Here is a 15,819-nt window from a genome sequence, read left to right as displayed (position 1 = left end):
TAATTTGATTAGTATAAAACTACAAACGGCGCTTAAAAATTATGTCGTTGATATGTACAGTGTACACTAACTTTAAGTTTATGAATACACATTAAATATGTACGGCGTAGGTATTTACAATTACGTTTGCTTTTGACTATAGTGGATGCTTTATTATAATGACTAAAAAAGTGTCTAATTATACAAAGAGCCATTACTGATAAAAAAACGCACATGGTGCAATCCTAGTAAATATTCTCCTGTATACAAACGGGCAGCAGGTATCAACAAAATCTACAAATTAATCTTAGATTAATCTATGCTAAACATGCTTTCTATAAACGTTTCTAACATTTGGGAGTAGGCCTATATAATTTTGCAATGTTGCACTTGTCACGTTTGGAAAATGCAAGAATTCATCATTATTGATTTAATTTGTATATATATTAAAACCCCTAAAATGAGGTGTGTAGTTTGAAACATAAAAGGTATTAAGAGAGAAATAGATAGAAAGAAAGAAAGAAATAGATAGATAGAAAGAAAGATAGAAAGAATGATAGAGAGAAAGAGAGGAGGGGAGAATGTGCCATTGATGGTTGAGTGATCAATCCAGGTGCCTGGTGTTCAATAGAGTGCTAGTTGTATTGTGTGTAATGCCTTTTGCCTAGCAATGAAAAGGAAAGTGGTATGGCATTAACAATTGTTAATGAACCTTACAGATGTTTTGCATGACTCTTTTATATTAGCCTATGTATGTAGATAGATAGCCGTTGCTGCTGTATTAGGAGAGTAGTGAGAAGACACACCCTATGAATCTGTCTTGGTGTGCAGAGGTGTGCATTACGAGTTCTAGCCCAGAGATGGCTGGACTATTTTTCTGGTGATAATTTTTTTGAAAGCCAGAAGATGGCACTTTTCGTTGAAAGGTCTTCTTGACACTTTTAATTTCCAAGTTTGTCCCCTACACAACCATTGGTGAGTGATTATTGTGATATTGTTACTACTAAGAAATGTAACTTTGTAAAGCGATGTATTCTTTAAAAGTTTAATTGGGCATTGAAAATGGTGGAAGCCCGATAAAATAATAATAAGATAAATCAAAATTCTATCAAACAAAGGAGATTTTCTACAGAAAGATTATTTTCATCTAGTTTGAGTGCTGTAAAAGAAATGACTTTTAATTGTCGTTTACTTCGAAGAGAACACATAGTATATATTTGTTTGTGCCTTTAATTGTTTTGTACTTTAGATGGCACATTACTCAGAGCTTGGGATTTTGAAAACGCCGTTGTGTCCTTCCAAATGTCCATGAAGATTGGTCAAGCAACATTCGAACATTCGAACCAAAGTACATGGCGTCGTAGAGTGGACACTGTCACTAGTTGAACTTTCATCACATCATGGTGAGCTGTATCGATTCAAATTAAACTGATGAACAATGACTCTATTTGCGAGATTCACTACTTCACACTTTTGAAATTGATAACGAAGCCAGTGATAAGTTTTGTCAACAAGTTACATGTCCCAAATGCTATTATATTGACAAGATGTATTACATGGCCAGTAAAACCATTACAACTTGTGTTTAGTCGGATTGTACAGTGTAGTTTGGGAGTTTATTGACTCTCTGCATGGAACCTGTGGGTATTTCTGATCCACATCCATAGTTGCCTCAGAGATCGTGAATTAAGAGGATTGTGAGTTTAGAGAGGATGGTCAGTGAGATATGTGGACAGTACAGGTCCACTACTCATATTTTCTGACGGATCAATATTTCTAAGAGAATTGTCACTTAGAAATTGGAGTGTAGTCATGGTAGTGAGGACTTACAAATAGTAACTCAAGTGTTCAATTGTCATTTAGAACTTGGAGTGTAGTCATGGTAGTGAGGACTTACAAATAGTAACTCAAGTGTTCAATTATCATTTAGAACTTGGAGTGTAGTCATAGTAATGAGGAATTACAATTAGTACTCATGTGTTCAATTTTATCTCGGGATTGTTAATACCTTGAATCCCACACTTATACTGATAGTTGTAGAAGTATTTGGAATTAACTATGATTAAATTTGACTTGTGGAGCTCGTAAATGGCATGTGTCTCATATCCTTATTTTGTATTATGCGTACCATGTGACATTTTGGTGTCAGGAGTGGGATGCGACATGCCATTTACAGTCACATGGTTAAGTTGTTCAAAGTAATAGACTAACATGGTAAAAGCAAAGCATCGAAATTTTGTTACAAATTTTGCTTTGATCTTTGGAGTGATTTACTTTTTTACAAATCACGTCAATTGTAAGACTCAAAGAAATACGATGGAATTGGTAAAGCTGATTGAAGTAGGTGAAAAGTTTGGGTTTAGTGGTGAAGAATTGAAAACCTTTGTGAAGTCCGAACAAGATAGAGCAAGAGATGAAAGAGCAGAACAGTTAGAACTGAGAAGAAGAGAAAGGGAGTTGGCCGAAATCCAGCTAGAGGTTGAGCGAGAAAAGCGCGGGTCGCGTGAATCCTATGACAATGAGGTTAGCTTTGCAGATAGTGGATGCGTTAAAGCAAGAGCTCCAAAATTGCCTCCCTTTAATGAAAATAGGGATGATATTGACGCATATTTACAAAGATATGAGCGATACGCAAAAAGCCAAAAGTGGCCAGAGTCCGAGTGGGCCACAAACTTGAGTGCTTTGCTGACAGGTAGCGCTCTAGAAGTATATTGTCAATTGTCTAGTGATGATGGAGGTAATTTCAGAATATTGAAAACTGCCCTTCTCAAAAGGTTTCACCTAACAGAGGAAGGTTTTAGATTTAAGTTTATTTCAGAAAAGCCCAAGGCCGGGGAAACGGGGCAGCACTACGCCACTCGTATGGAGAATTACCTAGACAGATGGATCGAGTTAGCAGGTATTCCTAAAACTTATAATGATCTTAGGGATCTTTTTCTACGAGCACAGTATACTGAAGGCTGTCACCGAGATCTGGTAACCTTTCTTAAAGAACGTCGACCAATGACAATGAATGAGACAACAGCATTGGTGGACCGATACTTAGATGCTAGAGGGGGATACTTCAAGACATCTCCTTCCCAGAGACAGAACCCTTCATCGGCCGGACCCTCAAACAAATATGAAGGTAAAACAACCCCTTCTCTTAACAGATCTACTAATGGTAAACCCAAACCTTGCTTTAATTGTCATAGAACAGGTCACCTTGCCAGAAATTGTCCTAAGTCGCTGACCTGCTACTTGTGCCATAAATCTGGTCACTATGCAAACAGTTGCCCACAGACTACCACCAAGGCAGCCGGGATGATGATAACAGGAACTCCAAATGTGGAACCATATGAACATCGATGGAACCCTCAAGATCCTGAGGTAAGTTTCAGTGGATCAAATACTTACCCATATTCCCATATCAATGACAACTCGGATATCCCCCTCAGAGTTATTCAAACACCAACTCACCATGGCAGTCAAAACAGACTTAACGAGGTACACCCCCTCCCACTGCTTAGTGTAACTTTAATCGGTGATAACCTTAGAAATATGCCAGTCTTGAAAGGTTTTGTTGGGAAACATAAAATTTCTGTCCTTAGAGATAGTGGTTGCAGTGGGGTAGTAGTTAAGGAAGACTTAGTCAAGCCAAATGAGATGACTGGACGAGAGATTACATGTATACTAATTGATCAAAGTCTGAGAAGATTGCCGATTGCTATCATAGAGATTGACACTCCATATTTCACAGGCAAAGTAGAAGCAGTATGTCTGCCAAACCCTTTATACGATCTAATTTTGGGTAACATTACAGGTGCCCGAGCAGCAGACAATCCAGACAGAACCTGGTTGGCTAGAAGACACCCAGTATGTGCAGTGGAGACCCGACAACAACGAAGAGCTCAAGAGAAACCATATCGACCATTAAAGACCCCCAAGCCTTTGGAGAACATTGTGACCCCAGAAGCATTAAAGGAAGCCCAACGCAAAGATGAAACTCTCAGCCGTGCAAGGGAACTAGCAAAAAGTCGAGAAGAAAAGGTGAGTCGCCATGATGGAAAATCATCATTCTATGAACAAAATGGGATATTATACCGAAGATTTCAATCACCTAAGGTTGAAGCAAATCATACCTTTACTCAAATTGTTGTACCAAAACCATTTCGCACACAGGTCTTACAAATTGCACATGAATCCCTACTAGGTGGACATCAAGGTGTAAAGAAAACCTTACAAAAGGTACTTAGCAATTTCTTTTGGCCTGGTGTCACCGGAGATGTAAGTCGATATTGTAGATCTTGTGACGTATGTCAAAGAACGGTATCCAAAGGTAGAGTAACAAAAGTCCCTCTTGGAAAGATGCCATTAATTGAAGTACCATTTGAAAGGATTGCTGTTGACATTGTAGGCCCCATTCACCCAATTACAGAACGAAAGAATCGTTACATTCTGACTGTGATTGATTATGCTACGAGATACCCGGAAGCAATTCCACTTCCCAATATTGAAGCAGAACGAGTCGCAGAGGCTCTGGTTAGTATCTTCTCTAGGATGGGGGTTCCGAGGGAGATGATGAGCGCACTAGCATGTTGCACATGGCTTTTGCTTGCTCTCCAATTAGAGCTTCTGATTGCTTGTTTTAGGGGTTTTTCATTAATCATTATTGCACCATTCTTTTTGTATTAGTGTTGAGAAACTACTAGACAAGTTTCAATCAGCAAAGTGCTGGTTTTCATGTTGTATTTTGATGTACCAGTTTGGAAAAGGTTGGCTCTTGCTGTACTCAGTATACCATGTTTTTCCTATGCCATACTGTGTAAGTAGTATTATCTATTGTATTGTTCCTGCTTGAACGAACTTGAACATCTGGATACAAGTCAAGCACAATGAAGTCCTTTCATCTGAGAGTCTTTGTTGCTCTGTGTTTGTGTGCTTCCTTGAATGACTTTGTGCATTGCAGTGAATGGTCTTCTGTGTACCCTTTTCATCATGGACTATTCACAAGAAAGCACTTTCTAAAGAGGAGAATCCTATACAGCTCAAACTGCACTGCCTCCTTTCAACTAGAACTTCTCAATGCAGGTGATGTTCATCCAAACCCCGGACCTTATAATTATATTCAACATGAAGAAGTATCGCCGACGTCACTTCGACATGGTACAGCTAATGTTCATCGCACGATCAAGTATTCTTCTGCTACCCTTCTTGAATTGAGGAATTCCAAGAGAAATCTCCCATTAGACATTTGTAACCTCATTCACTCATATGGTATTCAAAGGGGTAAAACACGGCGAGGAACTCGAGGAGGCCGTAGAAAGAACTCTATTACACGTGATATTAAGCACCCAGGACGTCATCATCATCTTCGAATCTTCAACTCTGTTCTGTAAACGTACAGTCTGTACGCAATAAGACTGTCCTCATTCACGATTTCATCTGTGACAGCAAAGTAGACGTGGTTGCCATTACAGAAACTTGGCTTAATAGAAATGACTCAGCAGTTCTGCACGAACTTACTCCCAATGGGTATCAATTTGTTCATCATCCACGAAGTGGTCGCCGTGGCGGCGGGACTGGCCTTGTGTTTAGAGAGACAATTGATGTCCGTATGGCAGCTGCTGGTGAGAAGAACTCTTTCGAGTTTGCTGAATATCTTGTCTCGTATCAGTCATTTAATGTGCTATTGATTAATATTTACAGACCGCCATACTCAGAATCTCATCCTGTAACAGTTTCATCATTCATATCTGAGTTTAATGATTACATCCAATGTCATTTGTTGTCTAATCTCCCATTGCTAATTGTTGGGGATTTTAATATCCATGTGGATACCGTCAAGGCAGAGGCAAGAGCTTTTTCGGATCTGCTCGAGTCTCTTTTTTGCACACAATTGGTCAATTTCAGTACACATATTCATGGTCATACCCTTGACTTGATGATTCATCGACAGTCAGATGAAATTATAGTTGGCAAACCCTGGCCACATAGTTCTCTTCTGTGTGATCATATTCCTGTTATGTGCACTCTTAACTCATACAAACCTCCACTGCCTTCTAAAGTAATGTCATTCCGTAGGCTTGGAGTAATTGACATTGATGCGATGAAGTTTGATATAGCCAGTAGTGATCTTTGCAAACATACACCTTGTGATCTTGAGGAATTCGTCTCATTATATGATGTAACACTAAATAGTATCTTAGATAAACATGCACCTGTTGTAACTAAAAAAGTTGTTCTGCGAACTCAAGTACCTTGGTTCACTGATAATGTAAGGATTGCAAAAATACAGAAAAGGAAAGCTGAAAAGCGTTGGTTAAAATCTAGGATGATAAGCGATTGGATTAGGTATAAGTCACTGCGCAATCACATGTTGCATGTGTTAAATGAAGCTCGCAGAATCCATCACAATGATTTGATTATGGAAAACAAAGGTGATCAAAAGCAGTTATTTCGTGTGGTGAAGTCTCTGTTGAATATTGCGAATAAACAACCTGTAATACCATGCATTATTGACAAACAGGGCTTTGTGGATGATTTAGGCAAGTTTTTTCAGAACAAAGTAATACAGATCCATGAAGATATTGAGTCAAGATTGAATGCAAGCAGCAATCCAAAGACAAATTATCTTCAGGTCTCCTCCCATGACGTACCTGACTTTATTAACTTCACTCTTCTGTCAGAACAGGATGTTAAGAAACTTATAACTAAGTTCAGCAAAAAGTCTTGTGCATCTGACCCAATGCCCACGAAGATTCTTTTACAGTGTACGGACACACTGATTCCCACCATTACATCTCTAATTAATCTCTCATTGTCATCTGGTAATTTTCCTTCGCGGTGGAAAACCGCGATAGTTAAACCATTATTGAAAAAACCTGGTTTGGAAACAAAATTCTGTAATCTTCGGCCTGTAAGTAATCTGAAGTATGTATCAAAGCTTGTGGAAGGTGCTGCATATACGCAAATAATGAATCACCTCGACCGCAACTCTCTTCTTCCAATTAATCAGTCAGCCTATAGACAGTATCACAGTACTGAAACCACACTGTTAAGAATTAAGAGTGATATTCTCATGGCTATGGATGATAAGAAAGTCACCTTATTACTTTTATTAGATCTTAGTAGCGCATTCGATACCATTGATCATACTAACCTATTGCATACATTAAATAGACACTTTGGTATTAAGGGTGTAGTACTTGACTGGATAGAATCATATCTAACTGACAGATGTCAGCGGATCCAAATTGATGAAACTGTGTCTGAAATTTTCTCAGTACCTTTCGGAGTCCCGCAAGGATCCCGTCTCGGCCCTCTACTCTTCACTTTATACACAAGTCAACTCATTACAAATATACATAGTCTATTTCCTAAAGTATCTTGTCACTGCTACGCAGATGACACACAGGTCTATCTGTCTTTTACGCCAGACTTGCTTGCTCAGCAGCAGAGCATCTCTCTTCTAGAAGATTGTGTTGGTTACATACGTGAATGGATGCTGCATAACAAACTTATGCTTAATGACAGTAAAACAGAATTACTAGTTATCGGCACATCTAAACAACTGAATAAGCTAGATTTTGACGGGATATCAGTTGGCAGTTCAGTCATAGAACCAAACTCTAATGTAAGAAATCTTGGTGTATTTTTTGATTCGCAATTGAATATGGAAGCACATATTACCAATGTGTGCAAATCTTCATTTCACATGATATACAACCTCAGACGTATACGAAAATATTTTGACAATGAAAGCATGAAAACAATTGTCCATGCATGCATTATTAGTAAGGTAGATTATTGTAACAGTTTGTTGTATGGGCTCCCCTCATCTCAAATTGGGCGTCTTCAGCGAGTACAGAACGCATGTGCACGGCTGATTTGTAGTCAATCTAGATTTTCAAGAATTACCCCTGTATTAAAAGATCTGCACTGGCTTCCAGTTCGCCAACGAATATCTTTCAAGATTTTGCTAATTGTATACAAGGCACTAAGTGGTCAAGCCCCCAGTTACATTTCTGAGCTTTTACAAAGAAAAGTTCACAGACATTCTCACAACCTGCGTAGTTCTAATGATAATTTGCTCCTTCACATTCCCGCTCATAATACAAAGATAACTTTGGGAGATCGCGCTTTTGCCTGTGCAGCCCCAAAGTTATGGAATGGTTTGCCGTATGTTGTGAGATCCTGCCCATCAATAGAAACGTTCAAACTTAAATTGAAAACCTATCTGTTCAAATAACTCCCATACATTTCTTTTACCCCCCTTTTCTAATTCTGTTTTTCAAGCATTTCACCAGCTCTAAATTGCAGCGCAGTAGAATATATGCACATAGTTTCTGCGCTATATAAATTAGTATATTATTATTATTATTATTATTATAGATGCTAACAGACCAGGGAACTCAATTCACCTCTGAGGTTATGGGACAGGTAAGTAAGCTGCTATCAATTAAACAATTGACGACTTCTCCTTATCATCCTGCAGCAAACGGCCTAGTGGAACGGTTTAACGGCACTCTAAAACAGATGTTAAAGAGAATGTGTGCCGAAAATCCTACCGACTGGGACAGATATATTGAGCCACTCCTTTTTGCAGTAAGGGAAGCTCCACAAGAGAGTATGGGTTTCTCCCCCTTTGATTTGTTATATGGCAGGAAGGTTCGAGGCCCGATGACGATTCTTCGTGAGTTATGGTCAGGGGAGACGGAAACGACGGAAACCAAAACCACTTATCAATATGTTCTGGATCTCAAAAACAGGTTAGACGAAACATGCCGTAACGCCCATGCTGAACTCCAGAAATCATCTGCCAGATATGCGAAGAATTACAACCGTAATGCCAAAGATAGAGGATTTGTTGTAGGTGATAATGTGTTACTTCTTCTCCCTACAGATAGGAACAAACTCCTGTTACAATGGAAAGGTCCATTTCAAGTGATTGAGAAGGTAAGCACTACTGACTATCGCATCGATCTTAATGGAAAGTCGAAGATATTTCATGCAAACATGCTTAAGAAATACCATTCTCGAATGCAGGCATCCACTGCAGTGATCGAAGAAGAGGACACCTCCGATGAAGGTAATTCCCACCAAGGTTTAACAGACGAACATACACACATGACTAACACTGCTCTTCTCCAACCATATCCCTTAGAAGCTACTGAGTCTGTGGCGGATGTCAAGATTGGTGAAAATCTTTTATCATCTCAAACAGATCAGGTAGATGCTATCTTAAGAGAATTCGAAGACATAATTTCTGACATTCCTGGCCGAACGACGCTTGGGGAACATCAAATAGAGATAAAGCAAAAAGAACTACCTAAAGGTAAACCTTATCCCATTCCCCATGCCCTTAGAGACACAGTCAAACAAGAAGTTAGAACGATGATGTCACTCGATGTGATAGAACCATCTCAAAGTCCCTTTGCATCACCAATCGTCATTGTTAAGAAACCATATTGCCAGCAGCAGCAGCAGCAGCAGCATCATCGTAATCTCCAGCATCATCACCATATTTTACCTGCTTTCGCGGTCTTCTGTGTTTAATATGCAATAGCATCCTTTGTCTATCGATTTTGTCATCAGGAACATGCAGATAATGTCTTAATTTACCTTCTCTTATTGCCAATTAGGCCAAGTGATTATTGAATCTGGGAATGACTTGATTTTTGTGCAGTACCCCATATATTGGATTTTGTGTCAGCATGGTCAGTCCTGCTCTACTTTAATGTGCTCATGTGCTTTCACTTTCTGGAGTCATAACTGTGGAATGTGACCTTGTGGTCTGCAAAGCTGTGCTTGAGCTCCCTTCCCCTGAGTTGATTTATTTGATCTTTCCAGCACCATGTCACCCAAACAAGCAAAATCGGACACTGCTGAAATTGCCCGCCGTGTTGTTGGAGAATTAGGATCAAATTCTGATTTTAAGCAGCTGTTGAAGGAGGCTGTAACTGAGGCTATCTCTAGCCTTGCTGCAAGGCTCGAGGAGCAGGAGTCCAAAATCCTGGAGCTAGAGATGAAGGCGAATGCTCAAGCTGCTGAAATACAGAAGCTGAGGGAGAGGGAGGAAGCCGCCCAGCAGTCGATTCTGGCGCTTCAAGTCAAGGCTGACGATATGGAGCAGTACTCCCGAAGGAAGAACATCCGTATCTACGGCATTGAGGAGAAGGAGGGAGAGTCAACTGACGAGGTGGTGGGAAATGTTGCGAAGAGGATGGGGGTAGAAATATCCCTATCTGACATCGACAGGTCCCACCGCCTTGGACCTGTCAAGGCTGCTGGGGCTGCCGAAAGATCTGGTTCGCGCCCCATCCTTGTAAAGTTTGCGTCTCAGAATGCAAAGTTCAAGTTCGTCCGTGGGAGGCCTTCTTTGAAAGGATCGTCGATTTATATCAACGAAGACCTGACACAGCGAAGACAAAAACTATATCATGCGGCCCGACACGCAGGGAAGGTGGAGAAGGTGTGGGCCGTGGACGGACGCATCTACGCGGGGCTAAAGGACTCAGCTGGTGGCCTCAAGAAAAAGCTGATAACTAACATTAGAGACATCGACAATCTAAAGTAGCGCAGCTCCTTCCCATTTAAGTGGAGTAGGGTTACCTTATTTTAGGCCCTTTGGCGATAACACTTAATTCTTTTTCCATTTGTTTTCATTTATTTTTCACACCTCAGAATAGATGTGTAGGTAGTTTTTTTTATTTTTTCTATGCTATATTTTGTATGTTATGCTGTATCTTTTCTTTCCTTTCCTTTCTTTTTTCCCATCTTTGTGAGCACATCAACTGTTGTAAATGTTTTACCTTGTATGAGGAAGAGAATTATTTTGAATTGTGTATCACGTTTTGTTGACTGCATGGTTGCACATTACTTTGAACATTATTCCTTTCAATATAATGGTTGAAAATGAAAGAAACATAAGTGAATTTTTTGAGTTAAACACAAACACTTTCTTGCATTTTGATGATGAGCATAATGAGGTATCTCCAAACTACAAGTATTTTGCTGAAAATGAGTTTTTTACCAGCATCAAGGGTGAACCTGAAAATCAGGCACTTACTCTTATCCACATGAATGTGCGTAGCATGTGCAGGAATTTTGATCTCTTTAGTGTCTTTGCCAATCAACTTAATACCTCCCCTGTTATAGGTATCACTGAGACCTGGTTTTCTCCAGACACACTCACAAGTCTGTATAATATTCCTGGTTTTAGTTTAGTTACTAATAACAGGGATAAGAAAAGAGGTGGTGGTTTGGCTGTCTATGTCCCATCCAGATTTGATTTTAACATTTGTCCAGATATCACTATTATGAATGAGAGTTTAGAAACTTTATTTGTTGAGCTATTACTTCCAGGCAGGAAAAATGTTATTATAGGAGTTATTTATAGGCCTCCTCATGGTAATCTGAAGTCATTTTCCGAACAGATGCAGTCAATAATTACTAACAATGTAATGAACAATAAATGTGTGTTTTTAATGGGAGATTTTAATATTAATTTGCTTAACTGCAATTCAGATGATAAGGCTAATGAAATTGTGAATATGTTAATGTCATCTTCTTTTGTTCCACTGATTACTAAACCAACAAGAATAACAAACACGTCTGCTACCCTTATCGATAACATTTTCTGCAATGTTCATCCTTTACCAGAATCTGGTATAGTCATTTCTGATCTTTCAGATCATTTTCCTGTATATTGTAGAATGGCTTTGCTTATGCGTCCATTTATTGATACTACAAATAAACGGTCTCGGGTAAATAGCCCTGAAAACATTGCCAAGTTTAAGAATGCTTTAATGGCAACTACATGGGATGATGTCCTCTCAGATCATGATGTAGATAGTTCATTTAATACTTTTTTTGATAAATTCATGCTATTGTATAATGATAATGTCCCATTTCGATCTGTGGACCGTCCTAGTCATAAGAAATTGCCTAAAATGCCATGGATTACAAATTCTTTACTGAGATCAATTAATAAGAAAAATAGACTTTTTCACAAATATAAAATTAGTAAATGTGAAAATTCACGAAGAAAATATTCCAGTTATAGAAATATTCTCACTTCACTATTGCGCACTGCTAAACGAGAATATTATGCTAATCGATTAAAGGTTGCGTGTAATGACATTAAGGCGACATGGAAGGTCATTAATAGCTTATTCAAAGGAAAGCAAAAAGTGTCCAATATAAATGAGTTGGAGGTTGATAGCAACTTGATCAATGATCAAAAGATTATTGTGGAGAAATTTAATACTTATTTTTGTAATATTGGCCCTAATTTGTCAAGGGAAATACCAGACTTTCAACAACACTTTCGTCATTATCTTAAGTCACCAAACAAGCAAAGTATTTTCCTTCTGCCCATAAAAGAGAAGGAACTTCTTGATTTAATAGGTGCCTTAAAGAAAGGGAAAAGCCCAGGGTGTGATAGTATTGGAAATGGTTTAATTAAGGATGTTGTTGATGGCATATTGAAACCTCTTGCTCACATCTTTAACCTGTCTTTGTTAAATGGGGCTGTGCCTTTGAGGATGAAAATTGCTAAAGTAGTGCCTGTATTTAAAAAAGGGAATGCAAAATTATTCACAAATTATCGTCCAATTTCTCTATTAACAACCTTTTCTAAGCTTTTGGAAAAGCTAGTATACATACGAACTGTAAAGTTTATGAATGAGAGTAAGGTGTTCTCTCAATTCCAATTCGGTTTCAGAGAAAAACATACCACAAGCAACGCTGTTTTGCATTTTGTTAATAAAATTGCAAATGCCCTTGATAACCACACCCACACAATTGGAATTTTTCTGGACTACTCTAAGGCATTTGATACTGTAGATCATAATATTCTGTTGAGTAAACTGGAATATTACGGAATGAGAGGCACAGCCCTTAACTGGTTCAGAAGTTATTTGGCAGGGAGGAAACAGTTTGTTTCTTTAAATGGTGTGGATTCGGAATTGCATAGTGTAACATGTGGTGTCCCTCAGGGATCACTTTTAGGACCCCTCTTGTTTATATTGTATATTAATGACTTCCAGTATTCATCTAAACTGCTATCTTTTTTACTTTTTGCAGATGATTCCAATATATTTTTTTCCCATAAAGATCCTCAATATCTCCTGAATACCGTCAATATTGAGTTGCAAAAAGTAACAACCTGGATTCATGCAAACAAATTGTCCCTCAATCTCAAGAAGACTAATTACATGTTATTTAGCAACACAATCAAAACTCTGCCTGGTGATATCTCTTTTGATGGTGTATTAATTGACAGAGTGGTTACAACTAAATTTCTTGGTCTTCATATTGATGAGAATCTAAACTGGAAAACCCATATCAACATATTATGTAAGCTGTTGTCAAAGAATGTAGGTGTTATAAACAGGCTTAAATTGTATCTCCCAACACATATTCTGAAAATTATATATTCAACTTTGATTCTTCCTTACATAAATTATGGGATCCTTGCATGGGGTAACTCTCTTAAGACACAGCTGAATAAATTATTTCTGGTCCAAAAGAGAGCTATAAGAGCGGTTAGTAATGCTGACTTTCTAGCTCACACTTCTCCTTTGTTTTATGAACATCATGTTTTGAAGTTGGAAGATGTTTATCTTCTGCAGTTGGGGTCGCTCATGTATAATTTTCATAGAGGTGATTTGCCATTGACGTTAACACATTTATTTCATAGGAACAACCAATTTCATAATTACCCGACAAGAAATGCTACTGCACTGCGTATTCCCCATGCAAGGACAATGTTTGCTCAGAAAACACTGATCTGTACAGGGCCAAAGTTATGGAATTCTTTTAACTCCAACATTACCGGGTCTGTTAGTATTTCTGTTTTTAAAAGGAAATTGAAACTTTTATTTTTGAATAAGTACATTTATGATGTATAATTGTTCTTTTAAATACATGCAGAACTATGTGATTAGCAATATCAATTCTGTAAAATGTCTTGACCAACTGGTACATGTGCTCCTATCATTAAGTACTAGTAGTCATTTCAATTGTATTTTTGTTACAAATCTCTTATCTCTTGCCATTTTCTATCTTGTAACTTCGTGCTCCCCCTTTTTTTCTATCTTTTTGTCTATCTATCTATTTTTTTTATATACCTACTTTTTTCAACATATCCATTATTTTTCTGTAAATAGTTTTTAACCACATATGTATCCCTGTATTTTTTTTTTTTTAGTATTATCAACCAGTTTAGCTAGAATCAAGTTTTGCTTTAAACAAACAAATAATGTATTGTTTCAATACTGAGGGACCGTATAACAAGCCTGGCTTCCAAAGGTCTCCTCGTCTTCCTCGTCTTTATATTACTTTCCTTTAATTATCGATGTTTGTTGCTTTTTAACGTTTTAGACATATGTGTTAGCATATTATTGTACAAGTATCTTGTTATATGTTACTTTTTCGAGGAGGATCAATAAAGTTCATTCATTCATTCATTCATTCATATGGTAATAATCGCTTTTGTGTTGATTTTCGCAGATTGAATAAAGTCACCACGTTTGATGCTGAACCTATTCCTGACCAGGAAGAGCTCTTCACAAAAGTGGCTACAGGTAAGTACTTTTCTAAAGTCGACCTAAGTAAAGGGTATTGGCAAGTGCCAATGTCACCAGAGTCCAAATTCTTAACTGCTTTCACAACTCCAGAGGGTCTTTTCCAATTTAAGGTAATGCCCTTCGGATTAGTCAACGCTCCAGCTTCGTTTAGCCGCATCATGAGGAGACTTCTGGATGGAATGCCCGGTGCCCTTAACTATATTGATGACATACTCATTTATTCCAATACTTGGGATGAGCATCTCAAAACCCTCACTGAGCTATTCAAGAGACTTCGGGCTGCCAATCTGACCGCTCGACCAAGTAAGTGTTACATAGGTCACCAGAGTGTTGAATTTCTAGGTCATGTGATAGGTCATGGGAAATTAGCACCACGACCTGAGAAGGTCACGTCCATTCAAGAGGTAGGTCAACCCAAGACAAAGAAACAGTTGAGATCCTTCCTAGGAATGATGAATTATTATCGTAAATTCATCCCTAACTATGCTGCCATTGCAGTACCACTGACTGATAAAACTAAGAAGAAGGAACCAAATATCATTCAATGGGAAACAAGCCAAGAGAATGCTTTCATAACACTGAAATCAAAACTTGCTAACCCCCCAATCCTTCATCTTCCAGATCTGAGTAAAGATTTCATCCTTCGAACAGATGCCTCAGATATCGGACTAGGAGCTGTTCTTCTGCAAAAGGACGAAGGTGAGAAATTTCCAGTAGCTTACGCAAGTAAGAAGTTACTCCCAAGAGAGAGGGCCTATTCCGTCATAGAACGTGAATGCCTCGCAATAGTGTGGGCTGTAAAGAAATTTGAGCCTTACCTGTACGGCAAAGAATTCACACTAGAAACTGATCATCATCCACTCGCTTTTATGCAAAGTGCGAAGGCTGCAAACGGTAGAATAATGCGTTGGGCGCTAGCATTGCAACCCTACAGATTTCGAATTGAAGCAATAAAGGGTGTCGAAAATGTTGGGGCTGATTTTTTGAGCCGATCAGAGTGAGTGAGATAGGTAATTGTGAAAAAGAAATGAGCTTGAAGAGTATATTATGTAATTTTATTTTGTGTGGAAACAATAAAAAAATATATATTTGAGAAATCTAGATATATAGTTTGGTTAAAATCATTGCATTTTCTTGAAAGGGGAGTGAAATGTCACGTTTGGAAAATGCAAGAATTCATCATTATTGATTTAATTTGTATATATATTAAAACCCCTAAAATGAGGTGTGTAGTTTGAAACATAAAAGGTATTAAGAGAGAAATAGA

The 15,819-nt window shown here is 38.3% G+C and overlaps 1 protein-coding gene across 1 annotated transcript; it reads left to right on the top strand.

Moving 5' to 3' along the window:
- Nucleotides 1-1,670: 1,670 nt before the first annotated feature.
- On the top strand, nt 1,671-4,530 carry LOC121417416. Its single transcript, XM_041611113.1, has 2 exons — nt 1,671-3,348; nt 3,782-4,530. Exons 1-2 carry the CDS (start codon nt 2,191-2,193, stop codon nt 3,893-3,895), a joined length of 1,272 nt encoding a protein of 423 aa, XP_041467047.1. The 5' UTR covers nt 1,671-2,190; the 3' UTR covers nt 3,896-4,530.
- Nucleotides 4,531-15,819: the final 11,289 nt, after the last annotated feature.

Source organism: Lytechinus variegatus, chromosome 6, assembly GCF_018143015.1.
Source record: "Lytechinus variegatus isolate NC3 chromosome 6, Lvar_3.0, whole genome shotgun sequence".
NCBI lineage: Eukaryota > Metazoa > Echinodermata > Echinoidea > Temnopleuroida > Toxopneustidae > Lytechinus > Lytechinus variegatus.
The sequence above is the reverse complement of the archived record's forward strand: the minus strand, read 5'-3'. Positions and strand labels throughout refer to the sequence as shown.

Bases quoted from the DNA above. Each gene is read 5' to 3' on its own strand.
- LOC121417416 (XM_041611113.1), top strand. From the start codon at position 2,191: ATGGTAAAAGCAAAGCATCGAAATTTTGTTACAAATTTTGCTTTGATC. The intron at 3,349-3,781 runs GTAAGTTTCAGT...GTAACATTACAG, and splicing joins GGAACCCTCAAGATCCTGAG to GTGCCCGAGCAGCAGACAAT.